Consider the following 15439-nt stretch of genomic DNA (forward strand, 5'->3'; position numbering starts at 1 on the left):
CTTTTAAAGAGTTACGATCGATCCGATCATTCACAACTAAATGGACGGCCAGCAATGTCAACATCCAAAAATGCAAACTTGTTCAAAATATTTTCTAGATTATGATGTAAATTCATACATTTATTGTTCTCTTGAAAATTCAGTGCGATTCTTTGTGCGAGTTCCCTGTAGAAAAAAATATGACATTGATGGACTTCGAAATATATATATTTTTTTCAGCTCGCGATTAGCTCTATCAGTATAGATATTCTCTTATGGCCTGCAAACAGTCTTTGATATATGTCCCGTTTTAAGGTTAGAATAAAGTGGGTCCTACTTTATTTTCGCGCTTGAATTAGAGCTTATTTATTTATTTCCTGTGAGATATCTTGAATGTATAAAGCTCTTTCCTTACAGGACTACCCCCTCCTGAAAATAAAATCCCATGTTTTTAGCTCTTTGAGAGCCAGTTCGGGGGAAAATAAAGATTATGTTCCTATAAGCCAGCCACAACTTATCGGCTGTTACAAGGGGGGGGGACTTTTTCCAGGACAAAACAAAGCACCCAAAGATTATAATTATCATCAATAAATCTTGTAAAATTTTCCTGACAGAACTTTAGCAAGCAATGTTAGGAAATATAATAAAGAACAAAATAGAAGATGATTACAAGAATTCATTTCAGTGTAATCGGCAAAGACAAAAAAAGAAGGCTTCAAAAAGATGAACTGTCCGGACACCCAAATCCCCATCCTATAACTTTTTTTTTCATAAATAAGAATTCTTTTATTTAATTCTTCCAGTCATCTAGTGACATCAACATTTATAAACAGCAATTCGAATGTCTTATAGTAACATAAACTGACAAATAACTTCCGATCACAGAAAAGCAAAGTTTAGGCCTAAAGTTAAACCGGGTTTATGATGGGGGGACCTAAAGCTACGCACTTTAATAATTAACAGGCCCATTCCCGGGGCCCATCTCACTGAAAGACAGATTAAGAAAAATACTGAAGTAAAAATGCACTAAAAAGAAATGAAAGCAACATCCCACACAAAAATTGAATAAATCAAAATACCGGTAATTAGATTCCTGTAATACCCTCAACCTCGATCCAATCCCTCAAGCCCCCCCCCCCCCACCCCTCGAGCTCTCTCGCCTCTCAGCTCCTCCTTAGCTAGCTCTCGCAGCTGCACTTGCTCTCTTTTCTCGATCCGGTTGCTAAGGCTTCAAAGCCGGACGACTGAGGGGGACGGCCGGCGCCCGCGCGGCACATGACTTGTTTCGAAAAGCCGCACATCACACACCATAACAGTGAACGAACTGTTGCGTTAGGACCCTAGATCTAGCTCTCAACTAGAATTTGCTTGAACGTCAGAAAATTACGAATTCTCTACAAGATGAGTGTTCGATCATATAATCCATCTGTGCGAGTGGGCAACTGGAATGAAGACACCTGCTTGGAAGAAGTAAGAATTGCATTTTCAGATATTTCCAGAATCTGAATTTTCCGTGCCATCGCCGCCAGCTTACGTGACCCGGCCGCTGCTCTGCGGGCCGGGTGCGGTATCGAGGTCCATGCATGTCTCATTGTCTGTGCATAAAAATTGAACATAAGATTTATCATGAATTTCTTTTTATTTCATAGAATTTTTAATTGGATTGTAGCATAATGGGGTGTCCAAACTTAGCGGACTTTTCAAAAATATTTTTCAGGCTTAAAATTTGTTAACAAAATATTCACAATTTATCACCTAACATACGGTATGATGGTGGGCCCCAAGTCTGCGCACCTAACAATTTGAGCTAAGATTTAACATGAATTTCTTCTTATTTCACAAAATCTTTCAGTTGATAATGTTCCTTACATTATAATGAGTTAGTGTGCCAAATATCTCATAAAAATTTAAAATAAATATATGATTTTCTTGGAAAAAACCTCGGGCAGTCATTTTTAGATTGAAAAAAAAAATGGTACCCCATGTCTGCGCACTCATTCACTTTGCACACGATTCGGGGATTTTGATGACAAAAGGCTGCATTTTGAGACCGTCACATGAAATGCTCTGAATTCATCATTTTTCCACCATTTTGAGTCGGATTTTTTTATGAATACCTGTCTATGCATTGAATGTGCAAAGTTCGTGCTCGTTGCGTATATTCTTTTACTAGAATCGCGCAGATACGCGGGTGCGCAGACTTGGGAGACCGCGCAGACATGGGAGAACTGACCATACTTACGTTAGGCTAAGTGTCTTAGGCCCTAGGCCTACTAGATTTTATCATATAGCCTATGACATAAAGAAAAAGGTGAGATATTTATATCAAATTGACAACAAAATGCTGTAGAATTAGTAAGTACCACAATGAACTCACATTTTTGATGATTTCTGCTTGCAAAATGATGATATTGTGATGCTTGTTGAGAATACCAGAATTTTTCAGAACGGGCGCTAGTAACGGTGACAAATTTGCCGATCTTAATTCTTAACTTTTTTCATGAATATACTGAACTCATTCTGAAGAAACTTATATCAAAGGGTAATTTTAGGTCGTTTTTTAAGGATATTGGCTAGTTTTTGTGATAATGACCGTCCGCGAGAATGGACACGCAAAGTTTGGACTCACTGCCACACTTGTTATCATTTGTCACTTACCTATCTAGATCTATAATATTTGTAGTGTCACAGTTTTCAAATTGTTTGGTATAGATACGTCGTTTGGATATATAGACCCTCAGTCTAACGTTTACTGTAATTTTCTTTGTTTGAGCTATATGATTTTTTTAATCGACCAGTCATTCAGATTGAACAAAACATGGCGCCCAAGGCATGACATGTCTTTACACACAATTCAGAGATTTTGATGAGAAACTTTAAATGGCTGCTTTTCGTGGTCGATACATGACATGCCCGAAATTCATTATTTTTCCACCATTTTGACCAAAATTAACATTATTTTAGATAGAGATATCTACCAAGTACCATAACAAATTTTTTGATGTGTAAGGTAAAGGCACAGTCGCAGAATCGCTGCAATCACAGATTCCCAATAGACTACCAGCTACCTACCGTAGTCTAGATCTAGTGATATGAGTGAAGTGAAGTCGACAAGATTGAATTGAATGATAAATGAATTTGTCGTTTTTTTGTGTCACATTATTTGTAAGCTCTGCTTGTTCTGTCCATACAGGACATGGTAAAAGATTTTCTGGATAAGAAAGACAAAGGAGAACTACTCATTCAAAAGGCATCTCAACTAAAGAGCACCATTTTAAAGCCAGTAAGTATGATGGAGTGTCCAAACTTAATTCGCAAACATTTGAAAAATATTCATCAGGCTAAAAAATTTTAAATATGCAAAGGCCTTGCATGTAACACCTGAAATTTCAGATTTTTTACCATTTTGAATTTTTTACTCCGATATCAGTCGTGCATTGCAGTTTTATCGGGCATCTTTGGTGCATGAATAACCCACTCATGACATGAAAATGATTTTAATTTCAATTGAAATTTACGTCGGTGTATGTTTACTTTTGACTGCTGGAACGTTGTGTTCAGAATCCACTTATAATGGTACTACATGTATATAATGGACATGTACATGCATGTGTAATGCAATTCTTCATCAAAGAGCAATGCATTCAAGATACCTGATGTGGCTGTGATCACGCACACCCATTTTATCCTTCATAACATATGCATGATACAATTTTCCACCAGACAGTAGCATCAGATGAGCTAGATGGTGAACTCAACCGGTTCATTAAAAAATTTCATCTTATATGCACTTTGCTTATAGATGGATTTCAGGAATACATCACAAATTTGGATTATTGCATGAGAATGGATGCATTGGGAATAATTGAATGAAAAGATTGAACTTGTGAATTACATATGGCTCACATAGAATGAGGGGGGGGTATTCTTACATAAAATTATCAATTTTATGAAAGCTTGTTATAATAGTTTTATATATATATACAGCACAAGAACTTAATTTTTATTCTTGTATCTATTGGTCATAGTATTAATGGTTAAACAATGGATATTAAATTTTCCAAGATAACTGATTTAAAATCCTAATAATAATGATAATTGAATTTCTAATGAAAATAACGATAAAGAGTGTTTTTGTCCTTATTATGATTACCGGTATTGTTACCACCATCATTTGTAAAATGAAGCAAAACTTTTATTTATTTTGTTACATCATGTCATGACAATGTACATAGTGTGACCATCACAAAAGTAAATATTACTTTTACATAAGAAAAGATGTATAATTATGAGCATTTACATAACTGATTATACCAAGGTTACAGACATGCCATGGTATGACAATATAAGCAGAAGCTTGAGCCGTTGTCACACCTTTTGATATATAAAATACATACATAAATATTAAAAAATATAGATGCTAAAAAGTCAAAACGAAACTAGCTAATGATAAAAAAAGGAAAAACAGACAAATCATTGTGTCACAACTATTTACAAATGTGTGTGAGGCGTAATTAATCTTTAAGTTGAAAATATCCAGTACAACAAATATTTGTCTTGTTTATGTTCTTTCTTTCTTATTACCTTTGATTTTGAAATTTTCAGTGATTTATGCTTGTTTGAACTTTGGTTTTTTATTCAAATCAATTTTTGGTTTGGGTGAACTTGTCTTTTAATATAAATATATGGTGAAACCCTGCAAGATCTGTTTGAATACTGGAAAGTGTTTTTTAAAGTGTGTTCTTTGAAACTGCCTGTACTGTCATGTTCATGTCCATTTTGTGGAATTGCTCATTTGGCACTTCATAGTGCCAAATTAACACATTAACACAACATTACTGATCCACAGTGTGAGTTGTCGGTCAGTGTGGATGGGTACGCTCATTATGGAGACACCGTGGTCATCATGAACTTGGCTGATGCAGACCAAGTAAGAACCCAGCCAGGGGTGGAGCCGCGCCAAGACAATGTCCTCTCTGTTGCTATGTCAGAGAGCAAGATTCACGAGAGCATGAAGTTTGAAGGGACCTGCAATGCCTCTGCAAGCAGGTTAACTGACCCTTGTGTTAGGAACACATTTGTAATCACACCGTAAGTATCAAAATATGAGAAAAATCTCAAATGCATGAGTGTCTTGTTTGTTTTTTAAAAGGAAATATGTGACCTTCAACCCCTTGTGACTGCCAAATATAATCAAGACCATCAATACTTCTGTATGATGTGTGCATGACCCAAGGTTGAAGTTGATCAGTAAAGCAGTTTTATTGTGAGGAATATTTGAAATGAATTTAATGAAACAGGAAAATTATATTATAACACAAATGACCTATATTTTGGGTGAATGTGAACAATTCGATGGTTCACTTTAATGAACTCATTTCCTCCAAGAAGTCCCTGGACCCCAGGTAGTTTACACCAACAGTTAAGAGTTTTCATACACAAAACCCTAGTATCAAGACCTTTTTCTTTACCATTTACACACATGCAAACCACTTTATTTCATTAATCATTATATAATCAGCTCTACCAGCAAACAAATTTATGGAGACTTGAGTTTAGGGGCTGTGCTAGGATATTTTGATTGGGGATGGGGTCATGGGGGGGGAGATGATAAAGGTGATGTTTTTCCTCAATGGAATTGAAGAGGTATTCCAGGGTTACATTCCCAGACCTTTCCTTGTAAATATAAGCTTCCTTCTCCCTCCCCCTTGTTTCACTATTTGAAAATTATTTGAGGGGGGGGGGGGAGGGAGGTGCCCTGTGGTATCAACTTCTGTAATAGTCCTCTCAAATGTTTTCTCATTGATCATTCATAAAAACTTGACTGTTAATCCTAATGTTAGGTACATGTATATCTACAAGGTAATTCTCTTGGATTTAATTTTTTTTCAGGGTAAATAATTCTACCAAACCTGGTACCACTCTCAAATACGGCGAACACTTCAGGCTCTGTACTCTTCCTGGTGTAGGAGGCAATGTAAGTATTCAAATATGTTTCAGTTTCATCTCATCTTGCCTTTTTTTTTGGGGGGGGGGGGCTTAGAAAAAAAACATTGTTGCACTTCGTAAGTAAAGTAATTTATCAATCTTTCAAACTTGAGGGATTTTTTAAAAATGAAGTAGAAGCAGCATTTGAACTGTGTGCTTTTATTGGTAATCTGAATTTTGTCCTTACAGCTTTACATGCAAAGTGATAGAGCGTCTTTCCATACCTCAGCGGAGAAGTCAAGATTGCAGAAGGTGACGTTTGTTGAGGAATCCGAGTCGCCTTACCTGACGGAATGGCGCATCCTTCATTTCAATCCCCAAATCAGAATGGAATCAGAAGGATATGAAGTCCCTGTAAGTTACTAGTACTACTTTTGCTACATGCCATTATTACTGGTAATCAAGGCCTGGGGCCCATTGCAAAAAGGGTTGCAATGAAACGCAAATGATTTTCAACAAAATGCAAGTATTATGGACTTAGTTTGATTTGTTATTTTTGTTCAAAATGCAACATTCTCTGCAGGACCTCAGGTGGGTGTTTCTAGTGTACTAGTAACTTTGCTTTCATTCACTCAAATGTTGAGACACTCGGGTTAAAAGTCTGTACAGGGGACATTTATAAATTCATACCAAAATACATTTCTATAAAGATTTTCATTACCAGTTTATAAATATTCTGCTGCAACTCTTCCATCTGATGAAGATTATATTTTGTCCTTGTTTGTATTTGTTTTAAACTGTACCACACTTAAAAAAAAATCCGGATCTTCAGCTAATAAGTAATGAGGGCTTTCACAAAGAAAGTTTATTATGGATCCCTAAATCTTTCATGTTGATTACAAATAAATTGATACACTGGAATTAATTTTGCCACAGAAATTTGCAATTGATTGCAAATATTTTCTTGCAACATCCCCTAAGATGAATGAAATACCACTTGGGTAGTCATTTAGTGCCACTTATATTACTATCATGATCAGTCCCTTCAGTGATATAAAGATTTTACATGTTTTCCTTTCACATTATTTTCAGGTAAATCAGAAAATAGTTTTCAACCACTGCAAAACAAATCAGAGTCTTTGTGTTATTAGCGGAATGACTACAAGGTATGTTTTCTGTGCTATTTTGATAGGTATCACCGTATCACATCAAGGGGTTTCTTCTTTGAAGCCATTTCATTTTCCTTTTTGCCATATTTTCAAATATTAACTTATTTATTTGAGTGCAGGGGAGCACTTCATCAACATTTTTATTTAATCTGACAAGTTGTCAGATCTGATAACTTCCTTGATTTTGATTGGTTGAGAAGCACTGTTACTTTGTGAGATTGACTTTTATTAACCATGTAACATTTTCCTTTCATCATTGGAGTGTAAACCAGGAAAAATCATGTGGAAGTAAAACATTCTGATCTGTTGAATTTGATCTACAGTCCCATGTATATGATCTAGTGATGTTCCAGTAAACTTTATCTCTTCTTGTATGTCCTGAAGGTGATCTTCAAGTTCATTGCTCTTTTCCTCATTTGAATATCACCACTTGCGTGTATACTAATAGCCATTGTTATTATCTGTGCTGAACAAGATTAGTTGAGAGTGAAAGCCTAATAGTGTATTCATCCCAACACCTTGTTGAATAGAAAGTACTACGGGCTTTATTCTGAACAATGGCTGGTCCAGCTCCTGCTCCAGGCTCAATGAATACCAGACAAACAGCAGCTGTAACATGCCAAGTGATTAAAGACCTATTACAAAATGAAGAGTTCCTTAAGATTCTTGACTCGGCTGTCAGTAGAGCTGTGGATAAAAAAATGTCAGAGTTAATTGAACGCTTGGACAAACTGCAGAGCTCCATCTACGACCTGAAAATGGAAATGGATTCCAAGAATGGAGAGATTCAGAATCTAACAAAAGTCACCACAACACAAAAACCCCAAATCGAAATGCTTGATCGAAGTGTTAACAGTCTAGAGCAATATTCTCGTAGATCATGTATCAGAATCCTAGGTAAAAATGAAACACAAGGAGAAAACACAGACAACATTGTTTCAGACATCTGTCAGTCAAAGCTAGGAATTCGGATTGATGTAACCAGAGATATTGACAGATCGCACCGTACAGGAAGAGCAAGGCCCCAGTCCTCAGACCATCCGCTGTCTCCGCGTCCAATAATCGTGAAACTTACTTCATATAGGAAAAGGAAAGAAATACTCCAAAAGAGAAGGATTCTGAAGGGGTCCGCCGGCATCATCATCGTGGAGGATCTTACTGTGAGAAATCAGAAATTGTTGAAGAAAACACGTGAACACAGTAAAGTTGTGCAGTGCTGGTCATCCGATAGTCGCATCATGGCCCTGCTACCAGCCCAAGGAGGGAAGACCATGAATAAGCTGATTACCTGTGAAGAAGATTTGAATAAACTTGAAACAAACAGAACACGAACAGAACAATACAAAAAGAAATGCATGTAATAAACATTTGTTCTCACTTCTTAAATGAATTATTATGTGGGTAATACCACACCGAACATATCTTTTACCCCGGTGAACTCCATGCATGTTTTAATGATATTGCCTTTTTTCACATTCTTATGTACTTTTATGAATATATTGATGTGTTTTATTTCTTTCTTTGTTGTTGTTAAATGTCTACTGTTTAATCTTTTTAGAGAATGCTTAAACAATTGCAACCATGACTTAAACATCTTGCATGAATTTCTATCGCTTGATAATTTTTAATTTTCTCCTTGTAAGAAATATTTCACACCTGATGAGTTTAACACATATATTGAGAGAAGAGCAAAATCTACAAATCCCTTTTCATGTATCCACTTGAATTCAAGAAGTCTACTCAATAATTTTGATAATATAATTTTATTTTTAAACAGTGTGAAACTTAAACCTACGGTAATTTGTGTCACGGAAACCTGGTTCCGGGAGCACACGATACACCCTTTGTGTAATATAGATGGATATAGTTTTGAAGGTGTTAGCCGTTTATCAAGAAGAGGGGGAGGAGTTGGAATTTTTGTAAATAATAGTGTGCAATACATAAGACGCTCCGACTTAGAACACAATGATAGTTGTATCGAAAGTGTATTTGTGGAAGTCGTCAATAATAATTCTGGTATTATTGTTGGTTCAATCTATAGGCCCCCAGATCAGTCAATTGATGATTTTTTTGAGAGATGCTCAAATGTTTTAAGTATTGTAAATAATGAAAATAAAATAGTTCATTTATTAGGTGATTACAATATCAATTTATTAATTGTGGGTAAAGTGCAATATGTTGATAATTTCATTAATTTATTATTATCACATCATATGTATCCATTGATTGACCATCCTACCAGAATCACGGATGACACAATCTCTTTACTTGATAATATAATCACCAATGATATACATGCAAAGTTGAATCGGGAATACTAATAACTGACATCAGTGATTATTTACCTGTATACTCTATTAGCTGGAACGACATCAACACACAGCAAAATTTGGATAAACTGCTTCGAATAATCAATGACAATAGTATTAAGTGTTTTTTAAGATCTCTTCTAATGGTCAATTGGTCTTACCACAATAATAATCCAAATGCAACTTACGTGCAATTTTTAGGTAAGTTTTTAAATGTATATAATTCATGTTTCACCTTGGAATATTTGAAGAAAAAAACCTAAAAAGAATAAACCATGGATTAATTTTGATATTCGAAAGTTGTCAAAGAAAAAATGTCGTTTATATCGACTTTATCTAAAAAATCCATCACCATATCGAAAAGAAGTGTACAGAAAATGTAGAAATAAAGTCAGTAATATGATTAAAGAAGCTAAAAAACATTATTTTTTGGAAAGTTTTGCAAATTCCAAAGGAAATATGAAAAAAACTTGGAATACTGTTAATTGTGCAATGGGTCGTGAAAATAAAAAGTGCAATATTGATTTTTTGAAATGTAATCAAGTATGATATGATACCTCTGATATTTGTAATGTATTCAATGAATATTTTATCAAGATTGTAACTGAAATGAATTTTCCTGTTGATCAGGGTAATAATTTAAATTTGAATTTTTGTAGATATTTGGATAGAAATCCAAGGACTTGTTTTTTTAAACCAATCACTTGTACTGAGATCATTGATATTGAGTCAAACATAAAAAGTGATTGCAGTCCTGGGTATGATGATATAAGTATCAAGGTTATAAAAAATCAATACATATTTTATGTCAACCCCTTTGTGCAATATTCAATCAATGTTTAGATCTCGGTATATTTCCCGATGAATTAAAGATTGCTCGTGTTGTTCCTGTATATAAAAATGGTCCAAGTGAAAACGTTTCAAATTACAGACCCATATCAGTCTTGCCAATTTTTTCTAAGATTTTAGAAAAGTGTATATATAATAGATTATTTTATTAACAAGTGCAATATATTATCTCTCCATCAATACGGTTTTCGTGCTTGTCATTCAACTTCTTCGGCTCTTATTGATTTTGTCCATACTGTTACCAACGCACTTGATGATAAGAAATATTTGATAGCAATGTTTTTAGATTTGAAAAAGGCTTTCGATACAGTTGATCACGCTATTTTATTGAAAAAACTCGAATTGTATGGCATAAGAGGTAATGTACTTAAATTATTTAAAAGTTATCTATCTAACAGAAAACAATATGTTTAAATATCCAAATGCAAATCACAGCTTCAGATTATCTCATGTGGGGTTCCTCAAGGTTCTATTTTAGGACCGCTGTTGTTTCTCATCTTTATTAATGATCTTAGTAAAGTATCCAACTTGTTACATTGTATTATGTTTGCTGACGACACTAGTCTGTTTTTATCTCACACAAACTATCATGTTTTACACAATTTATTCAATTCTGAACTTGAATTAATATCTGAGTGGTTTTATGCAAACAGAATAATTAATCTTGCCAAAACCAATTATATGATATTTAGTAATTTATGTTTACCAGATAGTCTTTCAATTAGAATGTGCAATACAGATATTAAGTGTGTATCGTCAGTAAAATTTTTAGGAATAACAATAGATAATAAGTTTACATGGAAAAATCATATTGATAATCTGTGCAATAAGCTTGCCAAAAATATAGGGATTATGTATAGATTAAGATCATTTCCCAAGGAGATTTTAAAACTGATGTATTATGCTATTATATATCCATACCTCAATTATGGTATTCTAGCCTGGGGAAGTGCAAGTAGCATTCACATTTATAGATTATATATTTTACAAAAACGTGCAATAAGAATTATGTCTCATGCTCCTTATCTTGCCCATACGAATCCTCTATTTGTCGAATTGAATGTATTAAAATTTTGTGATATTCATGCATTTCACATTCTTATATTTATGTATTTATGTAACAATAACCTCTTGCCAGATTATATCAAAACATTTTTTAAGTTCAATAGTGATTTCCATGGATAAAACACAAGAAATGCAAAGGATTTTCATCTACCTAAGCCAAGACTCTCATCTTTTAAAAACTCAATTTTATTTCAAGGACCACAACTCTGGAATTCTGTTTCTGTAGATATCAGGCAATCAGTTTCATTAAATGTTTTAAGTCAAAATCAAGGCAAATTATTTTAAATAGTTATTCATAAAGTTTGTTTGTATAAATTTAATTTAGGCATATTAGGCACCCCCCCCCCCCTTTATGTTGTAGTTTAGTGATTTTTTTTTCTTTGTTATTAAAGTCTTTGTATGATTATTATGTTTTAGGGTCAGCTAATCACAAGACTCGTTCCTTTCTTGCTGTCCCTCTCATATTCAATCCAATGTTTATTTCTATTTGTTGTTGTTTTTCTATTTTGTTAATACGATGCTTTGTATATGTTGTGTTTTTGTATGGATTTTTATGAGAAAATAAATTGAAATTGAATTGAAATTGAATTGAGAAGCACTGTTACTATGGCAACTGTCAAATAAGATAGGATTTGTCTGATAAGACATCCAAGTCATTTCATAAAATGCTCCCCAGAGGTGTTTCATATTGCTTTTTTTTTAACAAACCACTTCATGAACTATGAAGCGCCAAAGTGTAAACCAAAATTGTTTCCTCATGATTTACCAAATTTACACTATTTTTCAAACGACTTCATTTGAATTGTGGCAAATATAATACTTTTATCCTGAATGGATGTTTTCAACACCTGCATATCATAATTTCAGTTAAAACAATTAAAAATGATTGGGAAAATGATTTTGGCTTTCCTTATGAAACATCACCACAGATCGACCATTGATTGTAACCTTCACCTATTGGGTATATACAAATATGTGCCACCTGGATCGAAATCCTCACTAAATTGTCAAGCATGACTCTCTGTAATAAGCCAAATTGTCATATGACCTTGTTTTTACCTTGGTCTTTAATTCTCTCCCTGAAATTCTCATTTATCAAATCAGATGGTAAAATGGCATTTTGTATATTAATAAGTTACATACATGTACCATTCTAAAGTTCAGGATTTTTTTCTCTCAAACTTTAGAAAAAAAAAACAAAATTCAACCAACTTTTTATAGTTTTCTTAACTGGGAGGTCCCACATATGTATATGATGGATATCAATATCTTTTATTTTAAAGATAAATTCCAGTGGTGGTAACAATCTCAAAATGAGTTCGAACAGAATCCAATGAATTACCACCAAAGTGTTTGTACCCGTATGTATAAATAAGAAAAATATGTGCCAAATCGCTCTGAAAGAAAATGCGTAATTGCTGAGAAATTAGCAAAGTAAGCACAGAATTCCATCAAAGGTCAAGTATTTTTCGAAGCAATATTAATACACTGTCCCACATATGCTTTTCTGTGTTAGTGATCAACAGAATTATCCATTTTAAGCTAAGATTTCATGATTTTTACAAAGATAAGTTGACATTAATGTACCAGATCTAGATGATAATATTTTGACAATTAGCCTTGATTTTAAAGACTTTCTCAAGAAATAATTGTTTGCTGCAACCACCGTCTTTTATCTTTAACAGAACACCCTTTGGCAGGGATTATGAGGTTGTTGCGCATACAGACTTGGACTCTCACAAAGCAGAGAAGGATGTCAATCATTGGATAATTAAGACTGGTCACCCATCACAATGCACAAAGTTGGCTGCGACGTTGCCTGTAGGTGAACAGCAGTGAGATTTCATGAGATTGGATCCCACTCTTACTCGTACCTTAATGGAGGAGGAAAGATTGAACAGCACCGATAGTTCAGACACAGCTGTAGTCTTGTGTACTGTCATCATATGAAGCTATATCAAAGTTTTCATAATGCTAATTTAAATATATACATTTTACTTCAATTGGTTAGACCTGATAGATGTATAGGATCAGAGAACTTTAGCGCAAATGTACATGTATATAAAAGATTATATATCACCTTGAATTGTAATATATTGTGATTCCTCTGTTCAAGTTTCATTGTCACTTCTTCAAATCCAATATAGAAAGGTGAAATAGATTATTATGAGGTAAAATGTTAATGAATTTGGTAGGAAGAAATAAACCATATCGTTTCATGCCATGTTAATTGAGCATCTTTTTTTATTGAAATTTTAAAGTTTTGTTTTTTTTGTCATGTGTAGTGTTACCACCGAAACTTATCAATGGTATTTATTTCCTCTTTCAATGGTTCATAAGATCAGGGGGGTGTTTCATGAAAGTTTTCAGCACTGATTAAATTGTCAGTGCTCACTATTTCTATGAAATCCTTGCTTTTGATTGGCTGAGAAGCTATGGCCTCCGACTGTTACTATGGTAACTGTCAGAGAAAGACATCTTGTCAGTGCTGACAACTTTCATGAAATGGTCCCCTGTGTCCCGTTTTACAAAGTGTTATCATTAATCCAATCAATCTCAACTGTATGGAAATCCATCCATACCATAGTTTGTTCAATAGGAAATTGCACAATCTCCTTTGTAAACAAAGAGTATCACACTGAATCTTAAAGAGAATGATGAATGTTGTGTATGAATATACACCATATGGGCTATTCCACGGTTACGTTACATTTGGAGACACCTTGACTCATATTTGGAGCTGTAACTCCATTATTATTGATAAGAACTAAACGTCTCTTTATCACAACAAAGTGCACAGTCTGACTATCCTTTGTATAAAAACAAAACTTGGGAAATTCTATTATGCTCCTGGCAAATCTTTGGAATGTGTCGGTTACTCACGTTACATGATTTGGACCAACCTGTGGAATTGCCCATATCTAGAAAATATTTTGAAAAAAATTTGCGTTTAGATGTGAAATGTTTTTCAAGAAGCATAAAAAAAATAGATATGACTTGTAAAATTTCTTCTGAAAGATAACGAAAATCAATTCATTGTGTTTTGTGGTCTGAATTCATGCGAGGTGCCAACCTTTTATATATTAAGATCAGCAATGCAACTTTGCAAATTGACCTCAAGTGTTGGATTTAATGATTTATTGCATTGCCAATAAAATTATTATCAATCAATTGTAAAATTGAATTTGAATTTATTGCTAATAGTAAGCTTTTTGTTGAGTAAAGCTTGTTTTGTAAACTCGTACAAAATGAACAAGTCCTAGACAATGGTACTACAGTGTAAAGCCATAAGTATTTACACATATCACATGCCCATAAGAGAAAGTAGTATGTTCATATTAAGATCTATATATTTGAATATATTCAGCACCAATTAAAGTATTGTGAAATATTAAAGTATTGCTCCTAGAACTTCAAAAAATAACGCCTTTAATGGGGTCTAGCTATGCACAGATTCATTTGGTTCTAGTTTTATTGCTTTCATCTCTTCTATTCATTACATCGAAGACATAGTCTTACTTCATGTGCTAATGTGACAAAAAAATAAGCCTTATTCAACAGAATCAAACCAAGATCTAAAACTTGGACAGTTCAATTTTTCGGCCTGGTGCTTTACTCTTAATTACAGTATTTTGCTTTGTATTTTACACCATTACTCACCATATTTAAAGTGTAATGCAACTATTGGTAGCAGGAGAGCATTTTTACTAATATGGTTTTCACTGACAATGTTGCTCTTGTCCAATCAGATGCAGATTAAGAATTTCATGCCTACTAAATAGGTTGGTGTCATCACCGAAAATCATTTCATCTGATATTTACATGACTCAAATCTAAAGATGGTAGATCTAGACAAAGGAGATACATATTATTTGAAAATTTCAAGTTTTCAGTTGCACTAGTGTTGTAAGTACTAAGTAGTTGAATAGTATTTATGAATATATTTGAGTTTTGATATATTAATTCAATCAATTTGCCTAATATGTCAGACTGTTATGCTAAGAAAATATAACTTCCGTCCACACCATTTGGTGCCACATTATCATAATTTATATTCTACAAGTATTTCATTAATGTATCTTGTGACAATTACAATGATAATGCTATTTATGAAGCACATATGTATACCGGTAAGTTGTA

At 33.9% G+C, this 15439-nt stretch overlaps 1 protein-coding gene across 1 annotated transcript; it reads left to right on the forward strand.

Annotated features, from left to right (window-relative positions):
- The first annotated feature begins 1224 nt into the window (after positions 1–1224).
- Positions 1225–13784, forward strand: LOC121415057 (cilia- and flagella-associated protein 161-like). Its single transcript, XM_041608135.1, has 7 exons — positions 1225–1449; positions 3173–3262; positions 4829–5070; positions 5872–5956; positions 6157–6321; positions 7000–7073; positions 12985–13784. Exons 1-7 carry the CDS (start codon positions 1381–1383, stop codon positions 13136–13138), a joined length of 879 nt encoding a protein of 292 aa, XP_041464069.1. The 5' UTR covers positions 1225–1380; the 3' UTR covers positions 13139–13784.
- Positions 13785–15439: the final 1655 nt, after the last annotated feature.

Source organism: Lytechinus variegatus, chromosome 5 (assembly GCF_018143015.1).
Source record: "Lytechinus variegatus isolate NC3 chromosome 5, Lvar_3.0, whole genome shotgun sequence".
NCBI classification, from domain to species: Eukaryota; Metazoa; Echinodermata; class Echinoidea; order Temnopleuroida; family Toxopneustidae; genus Lytechinus; species Lytechinus variegatus.